The sequence below is a fragment of the Geotrypetes seraphini genome, chromosome 6 (assembly GCF_902459505.1).
Source record: "Geotrypetes seraphini chromosome 6, aGeoSer1.1, whole genome shotgun sequence".
NCBI classification, from domain to species: Eukaryota; Metazoa; Chordata; class Amphibia; order Gymnophiona; family Dermophiidae; genus Geotrypetes; species Geotrypetes seraphini.
Genome location: NC_047089.1, coordinates 165,574,999 through 165,595,354, shown reverse-complemented (window position 1 = coordinate 165,595,354; position 20,356 = coordinate 165,574,999). Strand labels below are relative to the sequence as shown.

At 42.8% G+C, this 20,356-nt stretch overlaps 1 protein-coding gene across 3 annotated transcripts in view; it reads left to right on the top strand.

Moving 5' to 3' along the window:
• MYO16 (myosin XVI) overlaps window positions 1-16,331 on the top strand; it is a 709,054-nt gene extending 692,723 nt beyond the window's left edge. For all 3 annotated transcript variants that reach the window (XM_033949922.1, XM_033949923.1, XM_033949921.1), the window contains one exon: window positions 15,725-16,331. In XM_033949922.1, coding sequence (XP_033805813.1) covers window positions 15,725-15,961 — 237 coding nt within the window. In that variant the 3' untranslated portion in view covers window positions 15,962-16,331. The remainder of the gene's footprint in view (window positions 1-15,724) is intronic.
• Window positions 16,332-20,356: the final 4,025 nt, after the last annotated feature.

Here is a 20,356-nt window from a genome sequence, read left to right as displayed (position 1 = left end):
TGGTTGTCAGCACCCAATTATTAATGGTACAGAGATTATTATCCAATTTATTTGCACACACATCTCAGAGTGTGCCCAAAGTTGGGTGCAACTTTGGATAGATGCAGACACAGGAGAGTCACCCTCACAAGCTGGTATCACACAGAAAACAGTGGAGAGGTCCAAAAGAAATAGGTGCTTTTTATTAACAAAATGACTCAACACGTACGTGTTTTGGCCCACAAGGCCTGTCTCAGGTGTCTTGCCATGTGTCACATCAAACCATATAAACCATAGTTTGTCAAAAGATGGAATAACAACATGTATAACAAAAAGTATAGCAAGCTTCATTCATTAAATTTTAAATAAACACTAAATAATTGCTGTACTTTTTGTTATACTATGGTTTATATGGTTTGATGTGACACATGACAAGACTCCTGAGACAGGCCTTGCAGGCCGAAACATGTGCGAGTTGAGTCCTTTTGTTAATAAAAAGCACCTATGTCTTTTGGACCTCTCTGCTGCTTTTTCTGTGCGCAACTTTGGATGCCATATATAGAATCCAGGAGAAGGTGTACAGCAAGTTTGTCCAGATGCTGAATGCATAGACAGTCAATACATATATTAAAAGCTTGGGAGAAGAGCCAAGCTTTCACCTACTTCCTACAGTACCAGTGGTTTTGAGTTAAGCGTAACATCTCTGGGAGTGAGTTCCAGAATCTGGATTGGTCACTGTTATAAACAAGATGTTCGGCTTGAAGAACCTTTGGTCTGACCCAGTATGGCATTTCTTAAATTCTTGGGGAACTAATAGAGCCTGAGATTCTTGAGGTCTCCCATAATGTCTTGATGATGTACTACTGCATTCTGCTCAGTGATACAGACTATGGTGATATTCATTTCAGAACATTGTAATGCCCTTTACATTGGTCTCCCACAAAAGATCTTTAAGGAAGGCGGAAATTATTCAGACTGCAGAAGCACCTATAGGATTCATTTCTATAAAAGGTGCTGAAATTTGGGGGCTGATAAAAATTAGCACTACATTCATGCTAGCTTTTGTAATGTGTGGGGCGCCAGTGCAGATGCACTAATTCAGGAGTACTCAGTTCTGTTCTTTGAGGTCCATGGACAGGTCAGGTTTTCAGGATATTCCCAATGAATATGCACAAGAGAGATTTGAATGCACTGCCCCCTTGATAAAAGCTTAGAACAGACCAATGATGTCAAGGAAATTGCAATTTATTAGATAATCCAAACCCGACGTGACCACGTTTTGCCCTCAGGCTGCGTCAAGGGAAAAATGCTAGAAGGTGAAAAAAGAAATCACTCCCCCCTTCTTTTGAGGCAAATCACTCTCTCATATTCACAAAATCAAGCAGGATTCAAAAAGCCAAGATGGCACCTTTCTCTTACTGCATAAACTAGTTTATGCTTGATATCATTGGTCTGCTCTGTGTTTCTGCCTGTGAGAATATTTGCAGATCATTGCCTCTTTGTGTTGTCCTGCCTCCCTGGTATGCAAATCTCTCTCAGGCATATTCCTTGTGGATATCGTGAAAATCTGGCCTGCCTGTGGACCTCTGAGACCAGAATTGAGTAGCCCTGCACTACCGTATTTTCACGCAAATAACGCGCACCCGTGTAAAACGCGCACACGGGTATAGCGCGCAGAAATCACGATGATATGTACAAAAACTTTTGTATACCGCGCTCACGGGTATACCGCGCATGATGCCCGACGTTCCTTTCGTCCGCCCTGACTTTCCGTGCGCTGTCCCGACTCTCCGTTCACCCCCCCTGACTTCCGTGCACTGCCCTGACTTTCCGTGTGCTGTCCCGACTCTCCGTTCACCCCCCCTGACTTCCGTGCACTGCCCTGACTTTCCGTGCGCTGTCCCGACTCTCCGTTCACCCCCCCTGACTTCCGTGCACTGCCTGACTTTCCGTGCGCTGTCCCGACTCTCCGTTCACCCCCCCTGACTTCCATGCACTGCCCTGACTTTCCGTGCGCTGTCCCGACTCTCCGTTCACCCCCCCCCCCGACTTCCGTGCACTGCCCTGACTTTCCGTGCGCTGTCCCGACTCTCCGTTCACCCCCCCTGACTTTCCGTGCACTGTCCCCCCTTGAAGTTCTGTCCCCCCTTGAAGGTCTGTCCCCATCTTGAAAGCCTGATGCCCCCCCCGACGTCCGATACATCCCCCCCCCCGGCAGGACCACTCGCACCCCCACCCCGAAGGGCCGCCGACTCCCCAACAATATCGGGCCAGGAGGGAGCCCAAACCCTCCTGGCCACGGCGACCCCCTAACCCCACCCCGCACTACATTACGGGCAGGAGGGATCCCAGGCCCTCCTGCCCTCGACGCAAACCCCCTCCCCCCAACGACCGCCCCCCCAAGAACCTCCGCCGTCCCCCAGCCGACCCGCGACCCCCCTGGCCGACCCCCACGACACCCCCACCCGCCTTCCCCGTACCTTTGTGTAGTTGGGCCAGAAGGGAGCCCAAACCCTCCTGGCCACGGCGACCCCCTAACCCCACCCCGCACTACATTACGGGCAGGAGGGATCCCAGGCCCTCCTGCCCTCGACGCAAACCCCCCCCCCCCCCCCCAACGACCGCCCCCCCCAAGAACCTCCGACCGCCCCCCCAGCCGACCCGCGACCCCCCTGGCCGACCCCCACAACCCCCCCACCCCCCTTCCCCGTGCCTTTGGTAGTTGGCCGGACAGACGGGAGCCAAACCCGCCTGTCCGGCAGGCAGCCAACGAAGGAATGATGCCGGATTGGCCCATCCGTCCTAAAGCTCCGCCTACTGGTGGGGCCTAAGGCGCGTGGGCCAATCAGAATAGGCCCTGGAGCCTTAGGTCCCACCTGGGGGCGCGGCCTGAGGCACATGGTCGGGTTGGGCCCATGTGCCTCAGGCCGCGCCCCCAGGTGGGACCTAAGGCTCCAGGGCCTATTCTGATTGGCCCACGCGCCTTAGGCCCCACCAGTAGGCGGAGCTTTAGGACGGATGGGCCAATCCGGCCTCATTCCTTCGTTGGCTGCCTGCCGGACAGGCGGGTTTGGCTCCCGTCTGTCCGGCCAACTACCAAAGGTACGGGGAAGGTGGGTGGGGGGTCGTGGGGGTTGCCAGGGGGGTCGCGGGTCAGCGGGGGGGGCGGTCGGAGGTTCTTGGGGGGGGCGGTCGTTGGGGGGAGGGGTGTTTGCGTCGAGGGCAGGAGGGCCTGGGATCTCTCCTGCCCGTAATGTAGTGCGGGGTGGGGTTAGGGGGTCGCCGTGGCCAGGAGGGTTTGGGCTCCCTTCTGGCCCGATATTGTCGGGAAGTCGGCGGTCCTTCGGGGTGGGGGTGCGAGTGGTCCTGCCGGAGGGGGATGTATCGGACGTCGGGGAGTCGGCCGGGCAAGAGGGCTTGGGCTCCCTCTTGCTCCGATCGTGGATGCGGGTGCGGGTGGGAGCGCGTGCGAGCGGTCGTTCGGGGTGGGGGTGCGAGCGGTCCTGCTGGGGGGGTGAATCGGGCGTCGGGCGGGGTGGGAACTATGTTTAAAAACTTTTGTATACCGCGCTCACGCGTATAACGCGCGAGGGGTATGCGCGGTAGGTAAAAACGCGTATAACGCGCGCGTTATATGCGTGAAAATACGGTAATTCCTTCTTGCAACTCCTCAGAGTGCATGTCTGACAACAAAACAGGCAGGAAGTGTCTCTGATTAGCTAGGACTCTGGGTCTTCACAGGAGTCCGAGTCCATTCAACCAGCCTGCTTGGTCGTCGAGCTGCTTCTCTATTCACCACAGGACTGCTTCTAACTTTTCCAGATACAATGTTGACTCCCAAGGTCGTTTAAGCTCTCCACGGCTGGGAACCTCACTTGCTTCATGTCCAAACAGTGAAGAGCAGACAAAGATGATATTTAGGCAAACAGGGACTTTGATGGTGCTGCACATAATCTATAAAACTGCATGGCAGGGAATTTTGCAGAATCCATGAAAGTAGGGCTCAGAGCATGGCTATGAGCATAAGTTAAGCCTCAGACTTATAAAAGGTGATCCGGGAAACACTCCTACAGTTCTTCTCCACTGAACCTCCCGAAAGTTCTCCAGAATTTTTCATGAAGTCACTTAGGATCAGATTCTGTAATTGGTACCTTAAAAGGATAGGCACCTAAAGTTCATATTGGTAATGATTATTATGACTAGTATATTAAAATATTTGTGACCCGCTGAGCGAAAAGGTACCCAAAAGGCTATGAAAGCTCGGAGGAGCAACTTTAATTTTAGAAAGTTTTTGTATTATAGGGTCAGTAGAATGGGACTATGCAATTTTTTTTTCTAACAACTTTGATATTTTTCACATTTTACAGCCTAAAAATTGCATGTGCTTACAGGTTATGGAGATATCTCAGGTTAATCATTTCATTACTGATACACATTTCTTAATGACGTAATTAGCCCATACCTGAAACTGAAATTTTGCAGGATTTAGCAGTTGATATCCCTCTTTTCTGGTATAAATAAGTCACATAGAAACATAGAACTAGACGGCAGATAAGGGCCACGGCCCATCCAGTCTGCCCTCCCCAAAGACCCTCCCCTACCTTTCTCTGTGGATAGATCCCACGTGTCTGTCCCATTTGGCCTTAAAATCTGGCACACTGCTGGCCTCAATAACCTGTATAGGAAGACTATTCCAGCGATCAATCACCCTTTCAGTGAAAAAGAATTTCCTGGTGTCCCCGTGCAGTTTCCCACCCCTAATTTTCCACGGATGCCCCCTTGTTGCCGCTGGACCCTTGAAGAAGAAGATATCTTCTTCCACCTCGATGCGGCCTGTGAGATACTTGAATGTCTCGATCATGTCACCCCTCTCTCTGCGTTCCTCGAGTGAGTATAACTTTAATTTATCCAGCCGTTCTTCGTATGGGAGATCCTTAAGTCCCGCGACCATCCTGGTGGCCATTCTCTGGACCGACTCAAGTCTCAGCACATCCTTACGGTAATGCGGCCTCCAGAATTGCACACAGTACTCCAGGTGGGGCCTCACTATGGATCTATACAATGGCATAATGACTTCAGGCTTACGGCTGACGAAACTCCTGCGTATGCAACCTATGATTTGCCTTGCCTTGGATGAAGCTTGCTCCACTTGATTGGTAGTCTTCATGTTCTCACTGACGATCACCCCTAAGTCTCGTTCTGCTTCAGTTCTTGTTAGGATCTTACCATTAAGGATGTAAGTCTTGCATGGATTTTGGCTGCCCAGATGCATGACTTTGCATTTTTTGGCACTGAAGCTGAGTTGCCAGGACCTAGACCAGCGCTCCAGTAGTAGTAGGTCATGCATCATGTTGTTGGGCATTGAATTTATGTCCGTTGTGCTTTTGCCCACTACATTGCCCAGTTTGGCGTCATCAGCGAATAATGTCATTTTACCTCGCAGCCCTTCTGCTAAGTCTCTTATAAAGATATTGAATAGGATCGGGCCCAGGACCGAGCCCTGCGGCACCCCACTGATCACCTCCGTCATTTCTGAGGGAGTGCCGTTCACTACCACCCTCTGAAGCCTACCTCCAAGCCAGTTCCCAACCCATTTCGTCAATGTATCGCCCAATCCCATAGAACTCATCTTGCTTAGTAACCTGCGGTGTGGTACGCTATCGAATGCTTTGCTGAAGTCCAGGTACATGATGCCCCACTTGGGTTACCTTTTTGCTCTGCAGGCCACATATACTATATATACAGTACTTTAGAAGTTCTGTGTTCTTATGGTTTGAAAAAACAAACAAACAAGTATCCGACTTCAAGTCTGACTGGAAGACCAATCTAGGAAGAAAGCTCATAGAAATCAATGAACTCCATTGGTTGGAAAAAAAAAAAAAAAGAACTATAAAACCATTTAGAGCTCAAGTGAAATTTCTCTAGAAATCATGATAATGTACAGATAAAATTATCAACAGTAAGAGAAAGTACAATTGCTGGCAACAGCTTTGTCAAATCCATACTAATCTCTTTGCACTCCCTGAAGAGCAACTACTTATCTTTGCTACCAACACTTTATATAGGATAAATTCATATGGATATCTTACTTCTAATGGGCATTGATACCATTTTTACAGCACAGTCTACTTCTGCACTTACCAACATAATGATAGATCATTGAGCTTCCGTGTGGTTGTTTTTTGGCTCACAGTGTGTTCTGTATAGCAAGAGACACTAGAAAAAAAAAAACCCAAAACTTAGGAATCCCTCCTGTATAGTAACATAAAGATAGAAGTGGAATTGAAAAGACCGCGTTGCATGTACTAATGTTGAAACTCAGATTTGCTTTTTACATTATTCAAGCACTTGCCTATATAACTGAGAAGCAATGCCAGATAGATAGCTAATGATAAACTGTACGTGCTGACAAATGCTGAAATACAGGAGCCGGTCCAAAGCTGTTCAGAGCTGTGAATCAAGTTTAGTAATCTTAAGTTACTATTGCTCTGCAAAGATATGCAACCAGAGACTGCCAAATTGCTCCCTGAAGATGCATTTATAGGATGTATAAATTATGTATTGATGCTGCAGTTCAGCATAGCCGCAAGATTAACTTATACTATGTAACCTTTGGGGAAGACAGTAAAAAATATATATATACTGTATATTAAAAGTGTTATACTAAAAATATAAACATTTGTGCTCCATTTTCCCTTGTAATAACAGTCTCGTAACAGAAAAACTAATATCCAGATGACATTGAACCCAGCTTTGAAAACTGGAGGAAAATCTCTTTTGAGACTGACCTTTAGCTTTAAGGTAGAGGCAGGATGATTCCCTCCTTTCTGAAACTTCAGTGTATTGCGTCTGTATTGTGTCCAAAATGTTTAATTCTCCAGTGCTGCAGTATACCATATCACTTCCTGAGACAAAGTCAGCCAGATGGGATATTTTTTCTTTTCTTTTTTTAAGCAGTGTTTTGTTTTATATATTTCAATGCAGCCAACAAAAAAGTTTATTTTTCAGTGGTAAGAGTTAACACTTGGCTTGCAAACTTACGGTTTCTTTTTCTAAACGGTGCTAGAGGATTATAGTGCAGGCTGGTGAAATAAATGTTCCGATGCTCATTGAAGCCTATGAGCGTTGGAGCATTTACCTCACTAGCCCATGCTAGAAACCTCAAATGCCGTTTAGTAAAACCCCAATATAAAATGGCAATAATCTTCAAATCCAGAGGTTCATATAACTTCTCTCAATAAGTACTGGATTTGTAAAATATTCATATATTTTTTCTATTCAAAAAGACGCCTCAGCCCCACCTCTCCACCACTGTAATAATTTTATACTGTGGGAAGTTTATTGTGGCACTTCATCATTGGCTGTCAATTTGATTTCTTTTATGTTCATTTAGTTTTCCATTTTGTGTTGTTAATAAATATATTTTTTGCAATAAATACGTGTAAAAAGCTGTTTAATACTTATCTCAGCCAAACCCGGGAATCAGACCCGGGTAGTAAAACCCAGCATTAGGGGACTATTTACTAAGGGGCCCTTTCACTAAGCAGTGTCAAAGAGTGGTTTTAGCACACCGTTTGCCACATGCATGAGGCTCGTTTTACTACAGGGGTAAATGGCTGATTTTCAGAATTTTCCATTAATGGCTATGCACTAATTTTACCATTAGCATGTGGCCATTAATTAGTGAGCCCCTACCGCCACCTATTTTGTAGGTGGTAAGGGCCCATTTGCTAAACTGTGCTAATCAGTTAGGCCCAGATTCTCTAAATTGTGCCTCCAGATCAGTCTCAATGAGGTACAAGTAAAGAGTGTCCAGGACCCATGGGGACTGAAAAGGCCATGAAACAAAGAACCAGTGGTGGCCCCACAAGCAGCTAGAAGAGCTGGAGGAGTCTAAGGTCCGAGGCTGTCGGTGACTGGTGGGTGACCAGTGGACGGACCTGCGGGGTCAGTGATGACAGGCAGAGAGACCAGTAAATGGTACCAGTAGCTGCAGAAGACCCAAGAGGAAGCAGTCTGTAGATCTGGTGAACATTGGCCAAAGGTGATTGGCAAGTGGCCAGCGTTGGGACAGGCAGGGCCATTGGTGACCGGCAGAGAGGGCCAATGAGGGTCAGGGAGAACCTGGAGATGATCATGGAGAATTCGGAGATGACCATGAAGGGCCTGGAGGTACCTGGTCACATATATTAACAGAGTGTGTGAATGAAGTGTGTTTTGTGTTTGTCATTTTAACATTTGTTGATGACAGAGGAAGACCATATGTACCTAGGGACAGATGTGGGATGGGTAATGACTGTTCAGCCTGATCAGAAGTAGTTAGAATGGGATATGGGCCTGAATCCACATCTCTATGGTTGACTATGCCACCCATTAGGCTACTTCAGGGAATTGCTTACTGCTCTACTATAACTGACCATAACATCTGAAGCTATCATACAGGCATGTTTGTACTGTTTCATTCACATCTTGGGGAGTAGAAGGGGGCAGTGACCACATGGGGAGTGTGTGTGGGTCATGTTTATGTGCTTCCAGTGGTCATCTGCTCAGTTTGGGTACCTTTTTGACACTTATTTGTTATTAAAACAGGTTTAGTCCCAGATGTCTGTATCCTGCACGTATTCTTAAACGTTTGATTGTAGAAGAAAAATGTCCAAGTCATAAACCTGCCCTAGTCTCGTCCACACCATGCCTCCTTGAGATTTAGATGAACTACTTATGTGGGTGTTGTGAACACATTAACTGCAAACATGGCAGATAATATAAAACAGTTAATGATACCTTTAAAGATTTGTTGTTGTTGGGTGCCATTGACTTGTGTTTGAGCCCTAGCAACTTGATGAACATTATCAAGTCTTCATAGCAGAATGCAGAAGTAGTTTGGCGGGCTTTTCTTCTGTGGACAGGTTTCAGCGGAGATGTCAGTCTAACGATGTACCACCCATCTGGGCAGCAGCAGATGGAGGTGGAGGATCTAAAGGCATAACCAGCTATAAAGCAACCATACTGTTCAGTCCCATGTTAGTGAGCCAACTGCCTTTCCCAGCATGCACAACTGTTACCATGGAAGTTTTGCAGCTTCTGCCATTTAACATATGTGGGTAGCACAGATTGATAAATAGGCCCCTTAGTATGTGGAACCCCTTATTATTGCTCATCTAGTGATAGTTGGTTTTTTGTCGTTTGGTTTGAAAAAATTCTCAAGTAAGCTTACGTATATGTGTGTCTCCAACGAGACTTGCTCTCTTCCCTTTTCAGGAAGTTAGTCTTCCATCTTGCTTTTTCTTAATTATGGCAATTGATTTGGATATGCCTGTCTCCTGACGTTCCTACTCAAAAGCTTTTATAGAAATTACTACACCATGCATACGCCCCGATTACATGACTAATATAAGAACATAAGAGTTGCCATACTAGATCGGATCGAGGAGGCCATCTGGCCAGTACCCTGTTTTTAACAATGGCCAGTCCAGGTTACATGTACTTGGCAGAGTCCCAAAAAGTAGAAAGATTCTATGCTACTTAACCTCAGAGATGACCAGTGGCTTTCTCCGGGTCTAACTTAATAACGCTATATGGACTTTTCCTCCATGAAGGTGTCCAACCCTTTTTTAAGCCCAGCTATTTTAACTATTTTTACCACTTGTTCCAGCAATGAGTTCCCAAACTCCATATATTAAATTATATTATAGTTAACCCTTTAATTAGCAGATGGTGAAACAGCTGCTTTCTGTAACTTGATGTTGAATGAGAGCAACAGTGCCAAGTAACAGGCATTTGGAGATGCAGAACTCCCATAAGAGCCATTGAAAACACGTTACTTCTGAGCAAAAATGCCAAATGAAGGGTTAATATGCTTGGGGCTATTTAGTAGCTGTCTTCAAAGCCTAAATAGGTACATTCTCTTTTTGCATATAACTTTCAGTTTATTTCCAGGAATAATGAAAGATTAATGGTGTTAATTTAACTGGGCACATTCCAATTTCTCGTATAAACACTTTTACTATTTCCCAATTGTTATATGTATAAAGGTTCAGAATAAAGCATGGTGCAAACTTTGTTTTATCTCGCTGCACCATTGTGTTATTTATTTACACAGTTCCATGAGGATGGGTGGCACTCACATCTGGGTGTCTTTTCCAAAGAACCTGTAAAACAATTCAAGGCCAGTACAAGAGTATTAGACACTTTAGGCAAACTTGCCACATTGCATCCCCTTCAATTATGATTTATGTCCTATGTCCAGCCTCCAAGAATTGATAATTAAACTGGCAGCCTAACACCACCCTTCCCAGATTGAACTTGCAAAATGCTTAATTGGGCATCAACTTTAAACAGTAAACTTATATAGGATCATGAGGGAAATTTTCTGAAGAATTTGCTCAGATATGTGATCTATTTGTAAACTGCCTATTCTCCTTGCAAAGAAAGGGATGCACTGGTCAGTGGCATAGTGAGGGTGGCGCCCCTCCCTGTCCTATTCTCCACCCCCCCCCACCCCCATTCACTCGTTGCTCGCCCCCTCCTGCCACACGCACCCCTTCACTTTAACGTTCCCAGTGCAAGCAGCAACTCCTAATTGCTGCTCATGCCAGTGTCAGCTCTTCCTCTGACATCACTTCATAGGCGCAGGTCCAGGCAGTGACATCAAAGGAAGAGATGACGCTGGCGTGAACAGCAGGTAGGGGTTGCTGCTCGTGCTGGGAACATTAAAGAGGTATGGGGGAAGGGAAGGGGCGCATATGCACGGTAGTGACGGATGCTGACACCCCCACCAAGATGGCGCCTAGGGCGGCCCCCCCCCCCCTTCCTACGTCACTGGCATTGGAAGTACTTTGAATTAGCATGGTATCAGGGCCTATTGTTTTGCTTTGATTGCAGTAGCTTATTGCCATTCCCTAGAATTTGTCATTCTAGGCAATTGCCTAGCCAGCCCTGCATCCTGGAAAGCATACTGACTTTAGAACTGAGTTAGAAAAATATCACTTCTATTGTGTTTAATTGTTAAGGCTTTACTTGTAAACTACATGCCAGGCAATTCTTGACTGTTAAACCTAATTGTCTGGGCAAACTTCATAAAAATTTTTCTTGTATATAACTATTAGATAGCTATAATTAAAATCTCTGTTATTATTTATAGACACAATAAATGCAATGCTGTCTGTCTATGACAAGCCATACTACTGAGCCTAAGGGACTTAAACACATGACACATATAGCTTCAGACACCTGCTTTTAATGCTTAATATGGCTCTCTGTAGAGCTGTTTCCTTTCTGTTTATTTCATACCTTGGTAATTAACAAATTGCACTGTTCAATAATTAGATTACACATGAATTGTTTTGAAGCATATGGTGCCTTTTTTGTTTTTTTTGTAGGGAACAAAAATAACGAATAGGGTTAAATAAGAGCAATAATACATAAGATTTCAAGAACATGCTAAGGCCCAATTGTTTCAATAACACAGTGCAAACACAAAATCTGTTTTGTTTTTTTGGGGGTGGTTGTTGTTTTTTTGCAACCCCTTTTTACCTGCAAATATTGTTCTCGCTCTTCTTATACCATTCTGAGATTCAGGGACCACACTAGCAGAGGGCATATGGGAGCCCTGAATCTTTTTTATAATATCTTCCTCTGGCTCAGAGCTTTATTGAACCTTGGACATTGGTGCTGCTGGTTATTATTCAGCAGAACAGACTAATTAAGTCCTCTAACCCACTGGGAACATTTTATCTGCTCTCTTGAAGTAAAATGGAAACAGTAGCATCATCTACACTTGACAGCCTGTTTCCTTTTCTGATGCCAAGTCACTGAGGCCTAGCAGTTCATTCAATTACATCCCACCCAAAACACACTTGTCAAATATATTGCATTTCAAAACTCTAAAAGTGTAATTCAGATTATTTATAATGGGGAACAAAAGGCCTCAGGGCACTGCTTGGAACTCTTGTTCTCACGAGTTAAAAAAGTGCCACCTCATTTATTTAATTTTGTATACTGTTCTCCCAAGGGAGCTCAGAATGGTTTACATGAATTTATTCAGGTACTCAAGCATTTTTCCCTGTCTGTTCTGGTGGGCTCATACTCAATCTCATGTACCTGAGGCAATGGGGGGATTAAGTAAATTGCCTAGGGTCACAAGGAGCAGCGTGGGTTTGAACCCTCAATCACCAGGGTGCAGAGGCTGTAGCTTTAACCACTGCACCACACACTCCAATAATCACAAGAATCTATGAAAATAATTGCAAATACTACACATATGCATGCAAATGCCAGATATGTGCACATCTTCAATAGCTCATTGTTTGCAGGCTGGTGTTCACACGGACAGAGTCTGGGAAGACCAAGGGTAGAGGACTCACATTTACATGCATAACTTACCCTGGATTCTATAATTGGCACCCAGATTTACGTGCATATTAAATGAGTAGCTAACACTTAAATATAAATGACAACCAATTATTGAAGATAACTGACACATTAAAATTTCTGTGTCATTCTATAAGACATGACGCCTAACTCTGCCAATGTGTAACTCAAAAGGTAGTGGGGGGGGGGGGGGCGCACTTCTCAATTACAGATTCATGTTTCTCCACGTTGAACAACTTGATTGATAATCAATTCTTCACTGCATATAAACTTCACTGCAGTAGTTCCATTTACTTCAACATGGACATCGATAGTCTGTAATCACTTTTCAGTCATCATTCAGACTCCTGAGGCAGGCCTTATAAGGCTGAAACACCATTGTGTTGAGTCTTATTACACAATAAGGCGACTGAGCACTGAAGATCTCCTTCATTGTTTTTTCTTGATTAGCAATGGGCTTAGCATATGGAAAAGTCTCTTGTTAAGATGCACCAAGCCCATTTCCTAAACAGGCCTCTAATTTTGGCTTTTAATGGGCATTAAGTGCAAATGTAATTTTAATAAAGAGCTTATATACCGCTAAATTGCCATGGAGGCTTCAAAGTGGTTTACAAACAATCAAATTAGGTACTTTGGACTTCCCTCTCTTTCACAAATGGGCTCACAATCTAACTATAGTACCTAGGAAAAATATTTACGTATATGACAGAGATAAATAGAAAGAAGGAAAAGAGAGAGAGAAAAAATGCATTAGGGAAAAACTTCAAAACATCAGTATCAAAGAACTAGAAGGATTAAGAAAAGAAGAGAAAAAAGCAATCCACACTAAATAAACATATCACTAACATCCCCCCCCCCCTTTTTACAAAAACATAACGCAGTTTGTAGCGCCGGCCACGGCAGTAACTACTCTGATGCTCATAGAATTCCTATGAGCGTAGGAGCTGTTACCACTGTGACTGGCGTTAAAAACCACGTTACACTTTTGTAAAGGGGGGGGGGGCTAAGTTTGTACCTGAGACAGTGGAGGGTTAGTCACAAGAACTATCGACGGGATTTACTCTTTGGCTTATCTAATTCTAAGACCGCTGTTCTAACCCTATTTTATTTATTTACTTGGTTTTATATCCTGTCCTCCCCAGAGGGCTCAGAACAAGTTACAAATATACTACTCTTCCGCTTGAAGCTTGTAAAATGTCATAAATACAAGGATAAATACTTGCTTCTTAAAAACAGACACTGGAGAACCAAGATTTAGAAATTTTAGTTATTGAGGTGTGGTAGGGGAATAATGCAGAATTTTTGCCACTTGGGGGGCCAGATTTTGTATAGAGAAATGATCACAGTCCACAATAATGGAATGACTGATAATGCAAAATACAGTTACCTACACCTCTGAGGGTAGAATCAACTGCTGTGTATCATCAGCCCTATTAACAGTAAGTGTACAGTAACAACCTGCATGTTGACTGTAAGCACATTCCACATCCCCTAATAGGAATTCCGATGCTAGGTGTTTAATGCGGGAATTAATATAGGCAAATGGTTAATATGCATTAACAGTGCTGTTCTATGCATTAGAATATAGTGCAGTTATTCTCCCATTTAATAGCTACTGGTCTAAATGTTTATCCATGCAACTTGTATTGTTGGATCTACTTAGAACAGGGGTAGGGAACTCAGATCCTCGAGAGCCGTATTCCAGTCGGGTTTTCAGGATTTCCCCAATGAATATGCACGAGATCTATTTGCATGTACTGCTTTCAATGCATATTCATTGGGGAAATCCTGAAAACCCGACTGGAATACGGCTCTCGAGGACCGGAGTTCCCTACCCCTGACTTAGAATGATGAAATGAATATTGTAGCTAGGTTATAGTTATAAATCATGCTGTCACCAAACTTGTATAGTATTTGACTAGTACTCCACTGTTACGGTGATATTTCTGAATTATCTTTGTGGAGATCTGCCAGAATGCAAGGATAAACTTTAAATCCATTCTGGCATGCTCTGCAAAAGTATATGAGATGTGGTGGTGAGATATCATGAGTCATAGTCCTGATCAGAAAAACTTTTCAGTCATACCTACAAATCAGAGGAAGCCCTGACTCTAGTTATCATGCCAAAGTTAAAATAATCAGTCATTCTATTGTGTGTGATCTATACAACCCTCTTAATAATGCATATACTGATTTCTTGGATCATCAGAATTTAACGCAGAAATCCTTCACTTTTTGCTTAGAAAAGCTGCTGAAATCGTCATCGATCCTTATAATGTTTTATTCTTTTTATGCATTTATTTTAATACTTCAATAATTTAATTATTTAATAATATAAAGAAATTTTTAGAAAAGTTTATAAACTCTTATCTTTCTTTGCTGAAGCTCTGTTGGCTGGAGACTGCTGCCGACATGTTTTGCTGCTAAGGCTTCTTCAAGATCTTGTCAAAAACAGACTTGATGGGGGATAGCGAAAGTAAAAGGGGACAGCCTTGAAAAAGCCTTAGCAGCAAAACACGAATTTGGACTTGGAGGATGAGATGTACAGTGTCAGCATCTATGAGACAAACTTGTTTTTTTCTGTTACATAGAGCATTATGGACCCCTGTTCGATTACAAAAATTGGATAGCTCTAAGTCTAATAAATGTTGGCACTGTCATCTCGAAGCAGGGACTTTAGATCATTTATTATTCTATTGTCCATTTATTATGAATTTCTGGAAATAAATTTGGGACCAAATTAATTGTTTATTAGATAATCCAGTGGCATTATCATATGATACTGTGCTATTTGGTATGGCAATGAGAGCAAAAAGTCAGATTTCTACAAATAATTGGAAAAATTGGAGTAGATTAAATTATAATTTCTGGTGGAATTCCTTATGTCATGTTTATAAAATGGAAAGATTTATTGCAATACAGCGTGGTTTTCTTAGGAAATTTCAGGATGTGTGGGAGCCATTTACAAAGTATTGTACCGATTAGATGACATTTTATTTTATTTTTTCCCCCCTTAAATTTACAAGTTTGATTGTGAGGGGGAGGGGAGGGTAAATTTATTGTAACATATTGTATAAGGTATTGATTATATGATAAGAAAGGGTGGGAAGGGTGGGAGATAAGAGCATATTATTTGTACCATTGATGATTATTAAGTGTTATATTTATTGTTAATTTGTTTGGATATATTGTTACACTTATTGTAAATTTGAAAATGAATAAAGAATTTAAAAAAAAAAAGAAGAGGGTTGTATAGATCACACACAATAGAGTGACTGATATATAATAACAGTGTGATTATTCAGAATATTAGCCATATAATAGGACTTGGTAAAAGTTAAAATAATAACATGTTTCTGAAATGTTCCATAAACAGGTCATACATCATTTACGACTCTCGGAGAACGAAAGCGCTGCTCTGAAGGAGTTGCTGGACTGGAGACGAAAACTTTGTGAGGAGCGGGGAGAGGTGCAGAACATTGTACACCAAACCGAAGTAAGGAATATGGCCTCTCCCCCTCCTCTGTATAAAAAACCAAGCTTGCTGAAGAAGGCAGAGGATGGCTCTTGCGACACCAGACTTTCTTCAAGCATATGGGACACAACAATGTGATCTGCAGCACCAATTCATTGGTTTGGAGACAGCAGTTTATACCTTCTGGAAAGAAGCAAAGAGGAGTTGATTTTTTTTTTTTCAAAATCTTTATGGGAAGAAGAGGAGAAAGACAGTTACTAAAGCAAAGTTGCCCTGAAGATCTCTGCGACCGCAGAACTGATTAATTTGAGGAGCACAGAAAACATGAGTACACCGATCCATTGTAATTGTTTTGCATGTATGCATGTGTTTGTGCTCTCTGTTTTTCCTAAGCTTATTTTGTAACAGAGACAAACTCTGCACAGTAAGCACAACTTTCTCCTGTCAAAAAATGAATTCCTGTTAGGTGAGTGCCTGTGAAGAAAGATTAAGGGGGTCTTTTACTGAGGTGCGCTAAGTATTTGCACTAGACCAGGGGTGGGCAACTCCGGTCCTCGAGGGCTGGAATCCAGTCGGGTTTTCAGGATTTCCCCCAATGAATAAGCATGAAATCTATTTGCATGCACTGCTTTCAATGCATATTCATTGGGGAAATCCTGAAAACTCGACTGGATTCCGGCCCTCGAGGATCGGAGTTGCCCACCCCTGCACTAGATATACCTTAACAGAAAAAATTAGAATGTGCCAAGTGTAAAGGCTGTTTGGTAATTGTTGGGAGTGTGCCAAGCAGGTTCTCTCCACTTACTCCACTGAAAACTGCACTTGCGCATGTAAACCTGGTCTCAGTTAGCGCCAAAGCACTTAAGATCAGATTCAGTAAATGGCGATGAAATTTGGGCGCCATAAAAAAACGTCATACTAAGCTCAATTCTTTAAGAATGTAAGAACATAAGAATTGCTATACTGGGACAGACTGAAGGTCCATCAAGCCCAGTATCCTGTTTCCAACAGTGGCCAACCCAGGTCACAAGCACCTATCTAGATCCCAAGTAGCAAAACAGATTTTATGCTGCTTATCCTAAGAATAAGCAGTGGATTTCCCCAAGCCATGTCAATAATGGCCTATGGACTTCTCTTTTAAGAAATTAGCCAAACCTTTTTTAAACCCTACTAAGGTAACTGATTTCACCACATTTTCTGGCAACAAATTCTAGAGTTAAATTACAAATTGTGTGAAGAAATATTTTCTCCTGTTTATTTTAAATCTACTACTTAGTAGCTTCATCACATGTCCCCTACTCCTAGTATTTTTGGAAAGAGTGAACAAGCGATTGACATATACCCTTTACGCTCTACTCATTATTTTATAGACCTCTATCATATCACCCCGAGCCATCTTTTCTCCAAGCTGAAGAGGCCTAGCCACTTTAAGTCTTTCCTCATAGGGAAGTCGTCCCATCCATTTTATCATTTTTGTCACCCTTCTCTGTACCTTTTCTGCATCGTTTATTAGATATGGTGACCAGAACTGCACACAGTATTCGAGGTATGACCGACCATAGAGTGATACAATGGCATTATAAAATTTTCATTGTTTTCTATTCCTTGCCCTTTATAGAATCATGCTTAGGTCAGATTTCCACCAAACTTTGAGTGTGAAGACTTACGCTAACTGAAGCCTGGTGTAGATCCTGACAAGCAAGTTGGGTGCAGATCCCTCTAATTCTATAACACTGTGTATCTATTGAGAATGCCCCTAACCCACCCTGCCCCTCTTATGGGTACATCCATGGATTTTGGCCCGCAGTGTTATAGAATGCTGTACAGCAAGATGCACGTGCCAGTCCAAATTAGCGTCAATTAACATTAATAATTGATTGTTAGCACCCAATTATTGTTAATTGGCTCGTTACTCAATTTAACGTGCATCTCAAGATCATGCCCAAATTTGGGCATGCAAACGTGGGTAATCTTTATAGAAGCTGGAGGTTAGTGCCTCCTGTTGAAGAGGCACTTAAGTGAACCTGTGCTAACTGCAAAAGTGATGGTAAGTTCTCAGTAAGTATAGTGGCTCGTATTCTATAAACAGCGCCTGAAATTAGAAACCTAGATCAGCGCACCTAGCCGATCTAGGCACCTAACTTGCCCCGCCCCCTCCTTTACTAAGCTGCAGTAGAAGTTTCTACTGTGGCTCAGAGTGCTAAATGCTCCAACGCTCATAGAGTTCTATGAGCGTCGGAGCATTTAGAACTCTGGGCCACGGTAGAAACTTCTACTGTGGCTTAGTAAAAGAGGGCCTTAATTATTCAATTTGTCTTAATCGGTGCTGATAATTGAAAAGCACTGTTAAAAAGTAACAAAAAAACAATAATTAGCTAGTAGATGCCTACCCCTTCAAGGTAGGCATCTATTCCAAGTCACCTTCCAGAAAGTCGACGTGTTAGGGGCAGCTTCTGGGCATGGTTTGACTTAGGTACACTCGTTTAGACCAAGAAAACTCTGGCATAAATGGGAGTGAATCTAAGGTTTCAATGCCTACCGGTGCCTAAGCCTTGCTTAGGCACCATTCTATTAACGACACCTGGGGGAGTTAGGTGCCTACGAGTTAGGTACCATTAATAGAATCAGGGCCTTTGCACTAACTGTGGTATGCAGTTCAAGTTCACTTTCTATCCATGACCCACCTAGTTCCCGCCTCCTAACCCAACATGCAATTAAAGCATGAATTAGTGAACACAAACCACCATGCCACCAAGGTAACAGCTGGTGGACCATTGAGAAAGTAGTTAACATTCATTAATTTACTGTTTAGCACACTTCAGTAAAAGGGGCCCTAAGTTATCGAACATTTTGACAAGCTCCAGAAAATGAAAAAATTCTATGTACAGCTGTTTTATAGTCAATAATTTTATGTTTATTGTATCATTATGAATGTATTATTATATTAAATATCTATCCATATATATAAATATATAATGCATATTTCTATGTAGAGATTTGTGCTTTATTGACACTGCAAACAAAAAATATTAACCTGTTTATTACTGGAATTTTATAACTTTATGCAGTCGGTAGAGATGTGCAGAAATTTTATGGTCAAGGTGAAATTCAGACCAGGTGAATTTCGGCCTTATTATAAATCAAGGGTTCTCAACCCAAGTCTTTGGTACACATATAGCAAGCCAGGTTTACAGGATATCCAGAATTAATATGATTGAGATAAATTTGCATGCACTACCTTCATTCTTTGCAGATCTATCTCATGCATATTCATTTGTGGATATCCTGTAAACCTGGCTAGCTAGGTGTATCCCAAGAAAAGAACTGAGAACCCACATTTTAGATCAAGAGATTTTTTTGTCTACATCCCTATATTCATTAGGGAAGTTGTATCAAAGTTTCTTCAGTGGATCCAGAGAGAATTTGACTAGATTTAGTGTGTATTTGCCTCTAATGCAAATGGATCCACATTAATTTTGCCCAGAGAAACATCTTGAATCAGGTACAGTTTGCTGATGCAGATTTGACAATTCAAGAGGCTGATCTTGGCAATATATTTTTTAAAAACCTACAGTGTGATTTCAATAAACCAATGATCATGTCTGCAGATTCATATGACTACTTTGCAAATATTTTTTGGAAAACTTTTGTACATCTCTAGCAATTGGTGCTGTTCTATCCACCAATACAGGTGGTAAATCAATGCTGGTATTTGTTTTTATAGTTTGTTTTCAAAGTACCAAATTATTTCAATATGGGAATGTTTTTTAAGCTATATTAGGGAGGGTGAAACAAATGATCTTTACTGTTTTTTCAAGCAGGGGCTATTTTGGTTAAAAGGGTGGGGGAAGGGGAACTCTGCAATCTCAGAACTGGGACCACTGTAGGACAAAAAGTCCAGCACTCTGTGGATGATTAGAGATTATCTCCAATGACAAGGCTGATCTGAAGTGACTAGTACAAGAAAACAAAGTCTGTTCCTTCATTCTATCTCCCCCTCCTCAACCCTTTTCCCAATTTGACTGTAACACACTGTGCTCAATACTCTCTCTCATCTTTCATCTTCCTCACATGCTCTCTTTCCTCATATGCTCCTCTAATCCCATCCAAGCCAGTCTTAACCCCCACCTGCCTCTCCCACTAGGCAGCTTCTACCATCCTGTCTTGTTCTCCACCATGCTTTCCAATACAGTTCTCCCAGTTTGTTAAATCTTCATTCTCTGGGAGGCTTACAGCTGGCACTGTTCTGTTTTCTTCTGGTACAGCACCTCTTTCCTTGAGATTGAGCCATGCAGCTCCTGAATTTCTGCACTGTTTTCACAGTCATGCTAGAATAGCACAGGAGTTTGAACACCACATAGCCCAAACTTTATGAGAACCCTACAGAGCAAGGAGAATACAGAGTATCAGTTTTGGAAGTAGAACCTGTAGCAAGCCTCAAAAAATAGGCATGAGATAAATTAGACTACATTAGAACCATGTTCTATGCATATTTATCTGATGCATATTCATTATGGCGGTCTTGAGAAGCTG